At 39.2% G+C, this 16,934-nt stretch overlaps 3 protein-coding genes and 1 non-coding gene across 5 annotated transcripts in view; all 4 read left to right on the forward strand.

Moving 5' to 3' along the window:
* Positions 1-565: 565 nt before the first annotated feature.
* Positions 566-3,929, forward strand: LOC138025976 (polycomb group protein Pc-like). Its single transcript, XM_068873133.1, has 5 exons — positions 566-681; positions 762-805; positions 894-971; positions 1,301-1,355; positions 2,421-3,929. Exons 1-5 carry the CDS (start codon positions 613-615, stop codon positions 3,159-3,161), a joined length of 987 nt encoding a protein of 328 aa, XP_068729234.1. The 5' UTR covers positions 566-612; the 3' UTR covers positions 3,162-3,929.
* Positions 3,930-7,478: 3,549 nt separating this feature from the next.
* LOC138027234 (uncharacterized) lies at positions 7,479-11,454 on the forward strand. The gene is made up of 2 exons (XM_068874786.1): positions 7,479-7,574; positions 7,677-11,454. The coding sequence occupies exons 1-2, from the start codon at positions 7,501-7,503 to the stop codon at positions 8,821-8,823; spliced, it is 1,221 nt and encodes a 406-aa protein (XP_068730887.1). The 5' UTR covers positions 7,479-7,500; the 3' UTR covers positions 8,824-11,454.
* Positions 11,455-15,806: 4,352 nt separating this feature from the next.
* Trnag-ccc (transfer RNA glycine (anticodon CCC)) lies at positions 15,807-15,878 on the forward strand. The gene has a single exon. It is a non-coding gene; the product is annotated as a tRNA-Gly (tRNA).
* Positions 15,879-16,011: 133 nt separating this feature from the next.
* Positions 16,012-16,934, forward strand: part of LOC138026781 (alpha-ketoglutarate-dependent dioxygenase alkB homolog 6-like) — a 6,434-nt gene continuing 5,511 nt past the window's right edge. For both annotated transcript variants that reach the window (XM_068874231.1, XM_068874232.1), the window contains exons 1-2: positions 16,012-16,085; positions 16,172-16,240. In XM_068874231.1, coding sequence (XP_068730332.1) covers positions 16,014-16,085; positions 16,172-16,240 — 141 coding nt within the window. In that variant the 5' untranslated portion in view covers positions 16,012-16,013. The remainder of the gene's footprint in view (positions 16,086-16,171; positions 16,241-16,934) is intronic.

A 16,934-nucleotide genomic window follows, 5' to 3' on the forward strand; every position in this document is an offset into this window, starting at 1 on the left:
CGCTTCAAATTTCGCGGAAATTTGCATAATTTTGTTTACAATGGTTTATATGAAATTTCCAAAGTTCGTTTACGATCTTTATAGCTTGATTCTAATAGTCTTACTCCACGAAAATAATCTCAATTCAAGTGCTTTTTGAGAGGTGTTCTCGCTATCTACAATAGTCAGACCTTAAAGGATTTATAATGGTTCGAAGTCGGCAAAATTCCCATGCATTCACTGTAATTTAAGCCTTGTTTGCCCCTGTGTTTGCCCCCCAACCAATATGGCGTCAGAAACCTGTTTGAAGTCTGGAGCTCGCAGAAATCCTCTCCAACGACACTCGAAACCCCTGCGCGAAACCCGTGACGGATGTTTTCCTTTGTTGAAGAGGGGTACAGTACATTGCTTTTTAGCCAATGAAATCACCGCCGCGTACAAAGTCAACCGAGATTATAACTCGGATAACTTTCAGGAATTCGGAGTAAAAATTACTCATATTCTAAACGCTTCAGCGATAGGGTGAAGCTAAAAAAAGAGATGACGTAAGAAAATATTGAAAAGCATTATGGGATGCGGAATTCTTAATTTGATATGAATACAAACACATTCAAAGTGCATCGACAATGAGTCATGAATCGCGCTGGGAAAAACAACGGGATCTATGCTGCCGAGACGATCTTAAAGCGTAGAGTTCGCGAGGTAGGGTAACGAAGCAAACTTTGATGTTTCTGTGAGGACGAATTCAGCTTTATCGAGCCGTGCGATCTTTTATTTTGCAGGGGAAAGTCGAGTACTTTATCAAATGGAAGGGTTATTCACAGAAGTAAGCATTGTGAATTTCACGTGCATAATTTGGCATTGAATAGTTTCTAAAGGTTTACTGTCGATTTTCATTCCTCAAATCCAATTAGATACAACACTTGGGAGCCGGAAGAGAATGTTCTTGATCCAAGACTTCTGAGAGCATTTCGACAGCGTGTGGCTGTGAGGTAAAGAAGAAAAGGCTTTAAGCTTACGTGTCTTAGCCTAACATGATAGTTTGTTTCACCTGACTTCAGCGACACTTAGTGGGATTTTTAGTCCTAAAGATTCAAGTAACGGAAAGATTAAGCCAGGATATTCAGGAGCATATAAATTGGAACTTCGATCACTTTCGTACGGAAAATCATTTTGCCTTAATTGCTCACTGTAATGGCTGATGAATTTGCAAATGAATGTTTAAAATATAAACATGAAATAGGGGAAGTTTTAATAATTTTGTATACCTCGTTTCGATCTTTTTAATATTTGTTATATTTTCCTTGTTTTGTAAATGTAGCAAGAAAGGAAAATTAAAAGGAAAGAAAAGACGAATGATTGTTCCTACAGAGAATGTAAGTAGAGAAATTATTGATTTGTAATTATTTTTCTGCCCGGAAACTTTCCAACAACCCATTTTTATTGAGATCACACACAGAATCAAATGGTTTTGTCAGACGAATAATGCTGCTTCCTTCCTCTAAGTTGCAATAAAGCTTACAAACTGTCAACAGGCTCTTAAGCCGAAACTTTGTATGACTATCTTTCCGTCTACATATTTTCAATGAGAAGATAGAAGTTGTAATATTCGAACAATTTGTTTCATGTTAAAAGGGAAAATCGTGTTTTGATTTGAATTATCTGATACCAAACGTCGTCAATAAAGCATATGAACAGATGGTGACAGCGTTGGTGTAAGCGCGTTTTTTCCTGTTTCAAAATGCTAATTAGAGGTGACTATTTTATTTGATTATTTGAACAGTAAGGTAAATGGCAAGGGAAATTGTGAGCATAAGCTAGTGAAAAAAATTCGCAATATTTTCTATTCTGCGTAAGAATTAAGACTGAAATATAAAGCCGTATAGAATAGTATAAAAAAAAGTCTTCTCGTTCTTTGGAATTAAATTGGAATCAGTTGGTGAGATTTGGCTGTCTACTTTTTGAAGAGTCTTTACGGTGCTAAAGCGAAACATGAATGGCTATGGCATTAAACAAGCTGTCCTTGCGATAGGCACTATCGATTCGTTCAAGACTTTGCTTGTTTGTACGGAGTCGCTTTCCAAGTCATCTTTAAACTTAAGGTAAACTTAAGGTAAACTTACCAACTCCATAGTAAAGGGCAATTGTGAACGCAACTGTTTACTATGTAACCCTGGTAAATCGGCCTTCAGCCGCAGAAAACAGCTTATTTCGTTGTTGATCTTGAGCTTGAACCGTTGTGGAAAATACTGGTAGAACTTCAAACCATGGTTTCCAATGATTGCTTAGAATTATAACGGTGTCCTCTCGTAAATTAATATCATAGATTCTTGGACTCCAGTAAGTTTGATCGGACGGGCCGATTTTGCGGTTAGCATTTTTTGTTTTATTATTTAGGATTAGGTGGGTATGTAACCTATGTCGTGTTTTGAATTTTCTAGCCAGCCGAAGATGTCGAACAAAACCAGGTAGATGTTGAGCAAATCAATGATCAGGAAAGTGACAGTGACATTGACGAGTCATCACAGGAAGCTCTCGCACCACCCACCAAACGAAAGCGTCGTCGTAGAAAACGAAAGATTCCGAAGACTGACGAAAGCATCGGCGAGGCTACTCTGCAAGTTTCGGACGAATCTGGAACGACGTTGGTTGCAGTTAATAACACCGAGCAAGAAAAAGAAGCCGATATACCTGCAGTGAGTGAAGAGATATCGCCAAAGATTGCTATTAGTAATGAAAGTGCCTTTTCTGTTTCCGAAAAAGAAGTTAGCTTGGACGAAATGGCCGCCTGTTCGTCTTCTAGTCAGTGCGAAACGAAAGTGGCAGTTAACTTGTCTGCCGGAAGTACAACACTTTCTGTTGACGCTACAACGACTGAAAACGACATTTCACTTGTTACTGAAAAACCTGTTTCTAGCGATAAAGAAAAACATTCCAAAAAGAGCACTGACGATCCCCCTGTGGGGTCAACAAATCTCCCTGTCTCTTTAAGGCGGGAGATCCCGCCTGCAGTTCCCACTGAAGTGAAAAGAAGTCCGTTAATTCCGCGTTATTCGCGGTTTGAATTTTTGGCCAATAGCATGATTATCACTGATGTTACCACAGAAAGAGGAACGGTAACCGTCAAGGAATGCTCTGCTTATGAGGGGTTTTATGGCCCTGAACCCGAGAGGCCTAGTTAATGGACGCAGGTCACTTCGCCCAAATCGAACTGACCCATTCCACGATCCTTTGTGGTGTTAACCGGCTTCATCACGTGTTAAAAGGTGTTTGCGAAACTAGAGTTGCGATTTTTGTTCTGAATTTTTACACGTAATTTCTCGTTTGAAACTGTTTGTGATTACAAACCCAGCGTGATCCTGTCATTCTATGACAAATTCTACTTTTTTTCAAGGAAATAGGAACTAGAAATTCAGGAAGATGATGCTTTCTTTTCGAATGCGTATTGTCGCTGGTTTTCCCCTCAGGGACGATTTGAAAGTGGTTACATTGCTAGGATTTTCAAGTTGAGATTCTTATTTACACCATATTGTACGGACTACGGGACTTTCTGACCTCATACAACGCGTCTGAACCTTCCTGAAATTTCAGTGTTGTTCAACTAAATTAAGTTTCCTCATATTATCCACTTTATTTATTTGCTCAGCAGAAAGCTCTATTTACATTGTAAATTTTAAAAGTGGTTTAACCGCAGATTGCAGTATTTTTAAATGTCGTCTACTATAAGTAGATGATAAGATAAACTTTACGTGAAAGTGCTTTGTGTTTGGAAAGCGCTAGGAAAGCATATCTTTGAAAATTGAACTTGTGTGCCTGTTCTGTTTTGGTTGGCATTTAGAGTATTTGTCTACCTTCTTCCAACGTAAGCTGGAGCTTTCTTAAAACCTCGTTCAGGATAACAAATATTGTTTTAAACATGATTGTATTAAAACGTTTCTTGGGAACACTTACCTAAAGTGTGTTTACTCTGTACGAACCCTTCCTCGAGAGATGGGGAAGTGTCCATCTCTAAAACTTAAGGCGGGTAATGACTTTAGACGTTCGAGAAAATCAAGCCAGTCCGAATTTGTCTCTGGATAGCCTCGTCAGAAATAGGAAAGGGTCAAAAGACAGTGCTACCTCATTCGAATGTAGTTTTCCCTGTATTTTACCCTTTGAATATGATATAGAAATTGGGGATAGCCGTACATTCTTTGGAAATAATTAGGTTTGTTTTTTGAAAAAGTGGACACTTAAATTTACCAGGAAAAACAAACAGACCCAATTCCTTTTGCACATTTAATAGCAGTTAACGTTTATATACATTGAAAGGACCAGAACTCAGTAATTCTAATCAGCAATTCTGGATCGTCAATTCTATTATCCACTTTAAATCACACAATCTTGAGTTATTAAATTACTATTTAACAATTAGACCCGTAGCCCGCAAGGGCTATGGGTCAATAGCCCATGAGTCGAAGCCGAATGGGCTATTGACCCGTGGCCTTTGAGGGCGAAGGGTCTAATTGTTTTAGTATCACCCGACAAGTCGGACAGAAAAGGCAATAATAAAGTTAGCAAATGCAAGTTGAAGAAATATTTATTGGGGAATAAAGCGAAAGAAAGCGTCACGCTTTTCGCTACTCGAGGACTAATACTAATAGTCCTCTAGTAGCGTAGCCAATCAAAATGCAGGATTTGCATTAGTCCACTAGTTGGGTGATACTAATAGTTACTATTAGTCCTCTGTCGAGACTAATCAGTGCTGCATAAAGAATTGTCATGACCCCCAAAATTAATCTTGGCTCAGACTTAAGACCGCCATTTTATAGCATTTGGCTACACTCTTCTCGATGAGTAAAGACATTTTCACCTGCTTTTGTAGTGCGCGCGCGATGGGATAATTACAATGGAAAAAAGCGCTCAGAGGAGAACATTTCCATCGTTTTCTTGATTCTGTGCGAAGGGTCCCTTACATGTCAAAAGCAAAATTTCAGAAATATTTAGAGGGAGAAGCTTAGGTTAAGATGAAACTGTGCAAAGTTAAAATTCCCTTGAGCCAGTAGCCTACAACTCCAATAGTAGTTCTATGGAACGGCATTTTCACCGATCAAGCTATTTTTTGACGAGTTCTAAATAAGATTTGGCTTTTTTCAATACCATGGGTTATAATTGCTCATGCAAGACATGCGATTAGCTGGAAAGGTCTGGTTTTGTGGGAAATACAATCAAAATATAACTCGGTGTGTAAAAACACCTTTTCATAAACGCAATGAGGTTTTACGTTCCTATTCATGGGCTTGTGCTGGAGCGGATTTTCCAAGAGTAAAGGTGGCAAATGAATCTGCCCCAAATTTGGCTAAATGAGGGCATTTTGAAAGAAAATAGCATGTGAGAAATCTATCATGGATACCTCAATACCCTGGCCACGTGACAGTGTCATCGTGCATATGATGACCCAAACTGTATCCATATTTTGATTTGCGCGTGAAAATTAAAAAACATTTAGCGGCTCCTAACTGTTTAGGTCAAGAGCCCATTACGCGTCGTCTCCTTGTTAGGTGGAAGGCATGGTCAGCGAACAGACCAGGATTCGAGTCGGTGGGTTGCCTTTGACAAAAACGTGTTCATTTTCCAGAATTCCATTGAAGTTAACAGTATCTTCAGGGTAATTCAGGGTAAATTACGAACAAAAGTCACGGCTTACGAGCCAGAAGGCCCATCAGGCCGGCGCTTATCTCCGGTTTCCGTAGCATGAAGCGTCTAGGAGTATTTATACTCCCCTCTGGATGGGATGCTAGTCCATGGCAGGGTTACCAGGCAATGGGTTATCAGGCAAAGGCCAGGACAGGTTAAAGTGCCACAAACAACATCGCGTTGTAATTGTTCAGCCTTGATACAGGCACAAGCACAGGCACACATTAGGGAGCTTAAGCACGCGCAATTTTGAGACGCGGACGGCTACCGGAAGTGAGCTGTTTTCCCGTTTAACTTGTCTTCACACAACCACATTTACATTGCTTAGTATCTTTTCTTCATTAGAGATGATTAGTATAAAAATCTGGGGGACACCACTGGCCTGGTAAGCGAACTGCTCTCTTACGGTTGCCGTCCGCATCTCAAAAACGCGCGTGTCTTTTTTTCAAGAAATACGGGAACGGTATGCACCTGCATTTCAGGGAAATAAACAATTGAAATGACAACCTCGTCGATCTATGGGTGAGATAGGACATCAGCATATTCCAAGGAAGGGGAAGGAAGAAGGAAGACCCTGGGGACGAGGTTGTTGAAATGATAGGAAAAAAGCTATTCAATAATTAGTAGCCGTCCTCTTGCATCTGCCAAATGTTTATTTCATTAATTTTAAATAGACTCCAGTACCTCGATTTCCCGCGTGAATTTCCTTAATATACCCAATGAGAACTGAAGCTCCACCATGAAATTTTACAATCGAATCAGCTATAAGTATCCTCAGGAATTCAATGGATACATTTTTCAAATGAAAACAGAGGATATTACATGGCCGCGCGGGGATACGAATTTTATCTTCGAGTGCTGAAAGTATCTCTCACGGTGAGCGAAGCGAACGAGTGAGAGATACTTTCAGCACGAGAAGATAAAATTCGTATCCCCAAGCGGCCATGTAATGTTCCGTTTATTATATAGATATTGATGAAATGTCTAGATTTAAAACAACTTGTTTTATTCATTTTCGAAATGATGAAAAAGTGTTCACGAAATTAACCACTAAAACACGCATGTTGTTTAACATGAAACAAGATATGAAAGTTATGAAAAACAAATCATGATAATGCAAAATTTGCAATAAAAATGTTTATGTAGTAGAGAAGAATTATATTGAAGCACAAAAGTATCGTACAATGAAGAAGAAGCTCGCGTTTTATTGGCTAATCGTGTTCGTTACCATGACGACAGCTATAACCTCACATGTGAAAGATAAAAATGATACGTTCACTGCACGCGGTGAAGATATGATTTTTTAGAAAAAGGAGAAATCCTGGTATTTCATCAGTATCTATATAATAAAAAGAGATATCGTGCATGCTCTGTTAGTTTCAACAAAGACGTCACAATGTAACGTTTACATTTGCCAGCCTGGCAAATTCTCCGACGTGCCAGAGATTTGTCATGTTACCCACGTATTGCTTGGCAAATTCTATGTATGTTAAGTCTTTGGTAATTTTGTTTACACAGGTAAATAAATGAGGCATAGAAAACTAGTTTTCCGGTAAAAACAAAACAAATCAAACCGAATTAAAAAACTAATCAAGATTAAAATTGCTAAAATAATTTAAATAGAGAGTAGTTTCTTTGCTTCATAATCTTTGTGATGGTTCAAATCGCAAATCCGTTCATTGAGTATCCAAGCCATTCTTAAATCCTCGAGACGCTTTCTTATGGAAATGAAGAAGCCATTTTATTTGACTTAAATTCATTGTTGGACATATTGACCGCAAACCTTAATTGTTCTGTGCTGTGTCTATGTGGAAATATAGGATTAGAGTAAATAATACAGGATGCATGGCTTGTTTAATAAGTAAACTAATTAGCATGGATGTCGTTCACATTACAAAAATTGTACATGGATCGTTAAGGTAACTAAACTTTTGCAAGGACAACAAAATGGTGATTTGTGAGGCCAAAGATCTTGAGTTTTTGCAATGGAAGGTTTATGTTTATTGATTTAATTGTTACAGAATGAGTTTTTCATTTTTCCGCGGAGAGGATGCGTTACCCAGAGGTCAGTTTCGAGTACCGCCATCGTTTCTACGCAGTTATGCTAAAATAGGATCAAGTCAACCTGACGAAGAAAGCGTAGAAAACCAGCACTTGAATACCAGACTGGACGGTACGATTCAAGGCCGCTCTTTGGGAATAAACGCCAATTTTACACCTACTCTGAAACCTGAAGACCCTCGAACTTCAGATGAACTATGTGCAAACACGAAAAGGGATCAATTCGTGATGGTATCAGAAGAGGCAGTCGGAATCGAGAGAGCTGTGGACATAAATAGGAACCACTTAGTTGATTTGCAACGCTCAATACAAACTCGGTTAACAGGATCAACGTTGGAAACTGAGGATGTTTATCCATTCGGCAGTATCACATGCACGGGACAGAGAATGGATTTGACTGTAAGTCAAAAAAATCAAAACAAGCGTTGCCCGGGCATTCCAGAAGAGGTTAGCGAACCTGAAGTGGTTGGCAACGGAAAGACAGCTGGCGCTGTTAATTGTTCGAATGGGGTGTCTTTGAACAAACTCTACTCGTGCTTAAAGAAAATGAAATGCCGGAGAAACGACTCAGGCAATTATGAAAATCTTGCGACGATTTCCATGAACGGTCGAGAGCATGGCTTTAGCAAAACTTACTTCCAGAGAGCACTTGCAAACAACGTGTCATCACAACCAACACACGCACGAAGAGATCAAGAGGAAATGTTTTTGCTAGTGGGGGGCAAATCGAAGCCAGTACGCTTTGAAATCGATCCCCACGGACTAAATCTACTTGAAAAAGAATGGCGAGTGGAATTAAGAACAAGAAACTCTTTATCTTGTAATTCATCAAACGAAGAAGGGTTGAAACTTTTTCAAAAGTTTCGATCTCGCTTCCGGATGCCAAATCATAGACCTCCCTTGGGTAGAAGTACTCCGAATTTGCTGATACCATGGGCAAGACATGTTGTTCACAGAGGAAGAGGTCAAAGTCCGGAAAAGAGAGACAAACTGGAAAAAGACGAAACTGGACGAAAACTATCAATACATGTTTATCTTCCAAATGCTGGGTGGGACGAACAAAGGAGCCCAACGCCAACGACTCCGGTGCTATCTCCTTCGAGATGATAAAAATTGTTTGACCGAGGGAACCGCAAGAAACGATTAACGGGTTCAACTCGAAGCTAAAAAGGGGCATGTTGGTGGATACTACATATAATTAGCAGGGGCACTCAACGAACTATTGCGGTAAAACGGCTCGGAAAGACTGTGTTACCAAAGATTTAAGTTTCCCCCGAAATGTTGCCGGGAACATCACCGGACAAACCTGAATAGATGCCTACTTTTCTGTAGATGCCTCTTACTAACCTCGTTTTCTCGGTCCGTACTGTAAGTTATGGACCGAGTTTTTTCCCGTTGATTTATGGCCCAAGCGCATAAATCAACGGGAAAAAACGAGGATCCGTAACTTACAGTACGGACCGAGAAAACGAGGTTAGTAAGATATTTATTATATCTCTGAGGTTAACCGGCGCGCGTGCCAGGAAACTAGTCAAAGTGAAACGGAAGGTTCAACTGCCACAAAGAATGCTGTGCCAAAATCCCAAAAACAAAATCTTCTTGGCTGTTAAGTTTGAAATAGTTGTTTGCAAGATTCAAACAGTTTTCAGTACAAGTTTATGCAACAGAAATGACATGAAAAACTCGCTAGATGATGTTTTGTTGAAATTTTTAATTTAGCGGGCTGTACTGCGGGCCGTACTGTAAAATACGGCCCGCTAATTTAGCCAATTACAGCGCGCGTACTATCTGAGAGATATAATAATTTTGGGGAACATCCTTTATTGATGGGGAACTCCACTTGGGCATTAAATTAAACACACACCTCAAAATTTTCCGTCGAGGGTCCCTTCAGATTAAAAAGAAAAATGGCACTTGTCGGTTATGTAAGGTTAGTAATCAGCCGAAAAAAAGGAAAAAAGATGCGAGTTTCAAAAGTTCCATATGCATCAAAAACAGTAAATTCGATGGGAATTCCATTATGGCAAAGAAGTGTCAAGTAGTATATTCTCTTCTTGACTTAAAGGCTCTCTTTTCCTCCTCTTGACAAAACTGAGACTAATAAGCTGTTTCTGTATGACGTCTTTTAACCACAAACTGATGCAGATTTATCAGAATTTTTTGTCTGATTGTGCTATGTATTGGCTATGCTAAAACTTAGCTTTCACGCATGCAAATTATAGCAAATCACCTTTTTGCACTTCATGCTAAAACGAATGCAACAAAAGAAGCACGATTTATTTGTCTGGTCACTAATGTAAGTAACGTATCATTATGGTGTGGATGGTGTGAATATGAACCGCAAAATTAAAATCATAGTCAACGATAATTCACTAAAAATCGCAGAAGCTGAGATCAGAGAACAAATATAACTCTTCTGTATGGGATATTGTTTTATTGTGAAATGCTCTAAACTTTTACTTTCAAAGAAAGTATGTCCTGCTTTACAAACAAACCCTTTTAGCATATTTAAGCATATCATTCATACACATCATTTCTAACCCTGGACTTGAGTCACCTGTGACTCGGATCAGCAGGTCGGTCACAGTATCTACTATAAAAAAAGAATTATAGAATAAAAGGATTCGTAACAAATTCCTTTCAATAATTTCTTAGTAAAAATCTTCAACCCAGCCAAATTCGTTTTTATGTCACTTTTCACGCCAGAAGCTCACGGAGTCAGTAGAGGAGGAATGGTTGGGATTGATCTGAAGGCAACCTTAACCCTCGGCTATCTCACCTTTTCTCATTTATTAGCTCAGGCGTATATATACTAAACGCCAGATTGTTTAGGAAAATTTCTCTTTTATGTCATCGATTTTGGGTCTTAACGCCGCTGCTGCATTTAAGGACGGTGCCTACTATTGTTATTGCGCATGCGTTCTGCGCATCTCCAGATACTCGGATTTCCTATCGATTAGTGCTTATAATTACTAATGCAGGGTTATTTTTGTGCAGTTTAAAACTATTCGGAGAAAGCAGAACTTAGCAAGTGCTCTTGCTATCCAAAAAGAAAATTGGGGGTAGCCATGCATTTTTCAGAGATAATTAAGCTTAAATTTGGAAAGGAACGCCATACATTGCATTGTATTTTAAAGCTTTTTACTAATATTGTTGATTAATTATCTTTGAAAAATCATGGCTTGGTTACCCCAATTTTCTTTTTGGATTTTAATAACACTTGTTGAGATCTGCCTTTCCCTCATATCCATACAACCGCGCAAAAATAACTTTGAATTAGTAGGCACCGTCCTTCATGATGAAGGACACTCGCCGTTTTTCGTAACTGTTCTCTTTTAATTTTGCGCGTATAATTAACAATTATTCGCCGAAGGCGAAGTGAATATTGGGGAATATTTACCGAGAGGTAGTCGAGGTAAATATTCCCCAATATTCACTGAGCCTGAGGTATAATTTTCAGCGGTGAATATCAAGAATTAGTGCAAAACAACATACTAAAACATGATAAAAAGGCAAGAAAAATGCTTGCTTAGCTTAGAAGCCGCGCCTCCAAAATGTTATATTCACCGGGTAGCGCGGTGAATTTTAGACCGAATTCTTATATTCACCGCTGAAAATTATACAAATAATAGATATATTAACAGTTTGCTCGTATAGCAGTTTCAGCGTACGCGGACAGTTTCCCTGTCCGCGCATTCTTAATCACACTAAATCGATCTTGTTACTTTTGTAGGAATAATTACGTCGTCGCTCCAGGTTTAGCAGTTAAAATACTAACGGCCTCCAACTTATACTTTTGGCACAGTAGAATGAGGCTGAGGAGCAAATTTGCTATTATATACCTCGGACTATGGAATATGCACACTTCTGCAACTGACGAACTGACCTTTTAAGGCTGGACACTTTATGAGGGCACCTGGCAGTCAGCTCAGAAGGGATGAAGAAACGTAGTACCGAAAGTTAACAAGACGGGAGAAATTTTCGCCAGTCCGGAATGTTTCTCCGTTTCCTTCGTTCCGTTTCGACTCTCCCAGGATGTAAAAACTGCGCAAGCCATGCACTGTAGCGAAATGCCCAACAACGATCCCCAACAACAATTAGCTTCAGATATGAGTACAATTGACTCTGAGCTGTAAATAAACAAATCTTATTTGCGGGTTGGTGTCGATCCCCATCGGTTCAACTGGTCAATTGAGGGGAGTTGTCGTCCTTAGCATACCGGTAATTGGAAAGGCGAAATCTTAAAATACATTTCTCCTCTGAAGTCAGCTTAACCAGACCTCGTAATGTTGCTGCTGTAGATAAAGCATCCCTCGCCGTCCTTAGAGGTACTACTATTGTTTTCAAGGGTGGAAGTCTGTTGTTTGCCCATATTTTCCCCTTGTTTTCTTTGCTCAATTCAGCGTTTCTTGTTTCTAGATCTATTTTCGGCAGGAACTTTGGAAACGTGTGAGGCGTACGATTCTTCGTTTTCGGCTGAAACGGAAACCCACAGGCCAAATTACGCATATTCATCTCTAGAGGCGTTCTTTTTGGCAATGCTGGGAGCAGTACAGGTCTTTCTGCCACCGATAGCTTTCTTTTTGTGTCGTTTCTTTGTGACCTGGCTTGGCCTGAGTCTCGCTGATAACTCTGAAAGTATCCATCTCGTTGGCTCTTTCCGAAGGAATAAGGAAAAATTGCATCGCTTTTGTTCCGTTTTTGCTTCATTCTATCCTTTTGCCTCATCAATATTCTAAATTCACTCTTTACAACTTCTCCCACCATAATCTTGTTATACTTTTCACGTCATCGTCTTGTTAAAGCTAGAGCGAAAATTGAACACTGCTTAGTTTTGTTATTGTTATTTATGGCCATTTCACCTGACCAGTTAACTCCTTAGTTCTCATGATGGTGTTAAAATTCTCGACAGCTGTTTTAAAAGAAAACATTATTTCTTCTCAAATTAAATATTTGTTTTTTAAACAAATAGAATCGTCCTCAATATTAAAATTTCGACCCAGCTAGTAACAGCCCAATAATGTGACACCGTCCGAAACATTTTTTTCTTCTACGGGAGTGCTACATTTTTTGCTATTTTTAGTAGAAATAACACCCAAACAGCGGTGACAAACATCAGATATAAACGCATCATTTGAAATTATCTTCTACTTGACGTTTCGAATGCTTCTGCATACATGTTCAGAAGTGACGGTTAATACAAAATTGGAGTTTAACTATACAAGGTCACTAACTTATTAACTATCAAGTAACAATAGAGTTGACAAAAACACAGCTGTTCGCTGCTGACATATTCATTTTAAGGTCGGCTTTAAATCTTTGATCAGTAGTGTCTCATTTATTATACATAAAATGTAACATGGTCCGCAAGAGCCGACGTATGGACCATAAATTAATGCTTTAAAATGTTCAGTTTTTCTGCATGCAATCGTCTTTTACTTTTTCCGATATAAAAACAGTCATTGCAGTCCCAACAGGCAATTCTGTATACAATCTTAGCCATTTGGCCACGGCTGAGTCTATCTTTGTAAGGAAAGGAAGAGTTAAGGTGGCTAAACACAGTTTTTGATACCTGTTTTATTTACCTTTTCTCTAAAATCCCAGATCCTTTGGTCGCCAAAAATGGCAGCAAGTAAGTTAACAACACGAACTTCGGTTTTTTGGTAGTTAAGCTGACCTATATGCCATTGCCATAGCAACATGAATAAATATAAACAGGCCTGTAAAATCAGTTTTGTTTCCTTCCAGAAATATAGTCGGCTTGTAACGATGCTCACAACTTAACACTATTTTTAAATAACAATTTGACAGAGAGATCTTTAATTATCCCTTGTTGAAGGTTCACTGGAATATGATTTCCTCTGTTCAAGTTGAGATTTTTTCAACACTTCAGGTACTTATTTCTTAAAGTATTTTCGTGCCAAATTTCATTAAATTCTAACGAGAGGTTCTCGAGAAATAGGCGTATTCCTATCCCCTTGTTCTTTCGTTTAGCGTCAAATGCGTTTCTTGATATTGGGTCGGTCGGATTGAAAAAAAAAACCTAAAAAAAAATCATAAGCAGTCTCGGAATTGGAGGCCTGGTACCCCAGCATCATAGCTGTGGAGCCAGGAAAACAACAAGACCTGAACCCAAAATCAATACGGCAGAAAAGTTGGTGGATGTTGTTAAAAAATTAAGACAAAGTGGAAAAAAGGATCAGCCACCGAAACTCCCATGCGACATAAAAATGGTTTAAAAACGTCGTTAGCTTTTTTATTGTTTGAAAATGCCAAAAATTTGGGTCGGTCGGACGACGCTAAACGGAGAAGGAAAAGGCCGGGATGCCCTAAACGAAAAAAAAAAAAAGGGGGGGGGGGGGGGGTGGCCTTACAGCTACCGTGAAAATAAGTCAATCTAAATTGGTTAAAAATACTACCATAGACCTTGTTGCTGTTGCTCAGCTTTGCGCTTTTTTTGAAAAACCGTCTGGAAGTTTAGAACAAGGGCACCCAATGACTGTTTTAGGCAAATATATCATCGGAAGCAAGGCGGGCGACAATTTTCGAATATCGAACACACAGGTACATACTCCAACAGAATTTCGTGACATCGCTGTGTATATTCAGTTAAGAGAAAATGTTCAACCATAGTTCTATCACAGACAGGTTCTAAATTCCTTATTCTGTCTTTAAATGCTACGTATTCTTCAGGTTAACTTCCAATTGTACCCAACGAGCAGATTAAGCCTAAAGCCTTTGAGACAAATTTCTAGGCTCCTGGCAATGTATAAAGACTGTCTAAGAGATGTTTTTAGTATCACCTAGAAGAATTTGATCTGTTTGGATATCTTAGCTGAAAATTGAAGTATCCAAGAATTTTAGGGAACGGTATCTTCATTTTAGAAATTGCTAGCTGAACGCCCGGGGGGGTACTCCCTTATAAGGCCTTAATGGGGACGTGCGGCCAGCCAGGGTATGTTTTTCGGGATTTTTGTCTTGAACAGGGTATCGAATTTATCATTTTTGTCTTAATCAGGATAACGATTTATCAATTTTTGTCTTAAACTGGGTTAAATGTCTTAAACAGGGTATCAAAATTGGAATTCTGTCTTAAAATGGGTAGGAAAATTAGCGATATTTGTCTTAAACAGGGTCAAGGTATGAGGGGCCGCGCCGTACGTCCCCACCCAGGGATATGTCGAGTACCCCCCCCCCCTCCCCGGGGCTGAACGTTACCTTCCGTGAATAACTTCCAACCGAACTATTCGCTCATCCGAAACTGCCAGGTGATCTTTTCAAGTGCCATAAATTGCACAAATTTCCCTTCCGAAAACGTAAGGGCCTAGTTTTTCATGGTTACGAATCTTTTAGGAAATGCTTTAGTAAATAAATCTTTACTGAGCTGTTTGGCAAGGTAAAACCAAAATTCGTAGAATAGTTTGCATTGGCTCTCCCGAACACATATTTCACCAAAGATTATTGTTGGGCCCCTGAACTTCGAAGTTGTGTGAGCGTCTATAAATGTTTACTTAATGTGAAGCTGAAAGTTTCACCAGATCTTATAAACCGCACATCTTATAAAGATGAATAATGGCAATGTTCGCTGCAAGATTCATAAGTCAACAAGTTTACGTTGATAGAACAAAGATTCTTACCTTGTATTTCATTCAATAGCACAAGCAAGCATCTGTACATTGGTATCAACAGTTGTCTCTTGAGAAGCCTCACTAAGTTTTCTCGAGATCCAAAGGAATTGCCTTATTCTAAACACAGTGCTATGCATCTGAAAAATTTACGATTAAGTGCTGGCAAACTCTTCGATGACTCTGGTATTCACAATTTAGAGTTCGTTTTTGTCTAGAGGACATTTGTGATTGGTTCCTAAGCAGCTAGGTAAATGGTTTATTCAGTGTCTTATTTGGTTTATCGTTTCCTTGTTTGCGGTTATGCGTTTGTTATTGTTAAGTTCTAAGAACCTCAAACAAGAAGCAATGTTAGAGGTTTTTTCACTACCATGCATGTAATTTAGCTGATTTGGGTTTTTCCATTGATTCTTCGAAGGGTTTTTAGCGTTAAATAGTTTTATTTCACCGAGACGGCCGTTGTAGGCGCTAGTGGTGTAACGGTTATCATGGCGGCTTCCCAAGCCGTTGATCCGGGTTCGACTCCCGGCTGGCGCAGAGGAAAAATATTTTTCCTTTTTCGAATTTTCGTCTACTTGCCTTATTTGTTAATTTTACAGCGATCTTTCACGTCGTATAGAGAGGCGCTCGGCGTTTTAGCGGGGAAAACGGGAACCCATGCTATCGTAATAAATGAGAGAGAACTGGGTTTCAACTAAACAGAGCAAGATGGCGTTTGACCTGGAAGATTTTGTTATAGACAAGGTTTGAATCGTCCATCAAGCAAAGGCGCTTATTGTTAGTCATTGTTTGAATATCACTAAGCAGTATAAACTTTTATATGGTTTTAGGTGCCACCGAAAGCATTTTACATTCCTAACTTCCTTCCTGCAGACGAAGAAAAGTACCTTTTGGAACAGGTATCTTCAATAGCTAGCCTACAGCTGTTGCGGCGAAATAATATCTAGAGTAAACAAATCTTTAAATGAGCCTAACTATATTGGAATGTAAAGACTAGACTACGACATAATATTCAAAAGCTGTTTCAAAAGATTTCTTATTCATTTAGTAGCGATATTCACTGTTTATAAACAATTCTTTTGATATTTGAATTTTGCCAACCAAAGAAAAAAAGAACCTTTGTTTCGACAGCCAATAGATCTCTGGGGCCGGTTGCTCGAAGCCTGGTTAGCGCTAACCGTTGGTTAAGAGGTATCAAAACCTATAGGTCTCCATGGTAGTTAACGCTGGTTAGCGCTAACCATGCTTCGAGCAACCCGGGCCTGGTTGGCACATTAATGACAATAGATGACGTAACAGTGAGTTTGCTATTGCAAACAGCGATGTTTCATAAATAGTTGAATTTGAATTTGAAATTGAATTTTCTGGATTTCACTACCCTGACTCTTATAGAGGACCCCAGATGTGGGACACTGCAAAACGCAGACTGCAGACTGTGCTGACCGTCTGTAAAATGAAAATTTGGTTGGCCTTAGAATAACTTTCGCTAATTAGGCCTAAATAACATCCAGGTTAGCCTGTTTACGGTTAGCTCTCAATAATAGTGAGGGTAACGTCATATTTTACCACAGTCTGCAGTTTTCGTTTTGGCAT

The sequence above is a fragment of the Montipora capricornis genome, chromosome 12 (assembly GCF_036669925.1).
Source record: "Montipora capricornis isolate CH-2021 chromosome 12, ASM3666992v2, whole genome shotgun sequence".
NCBI lineage: Eukaryota > Metazoa > Cnidaria > Anthozoa > Scleractinia > Acroporidae > Montipora > Montipora capricornis.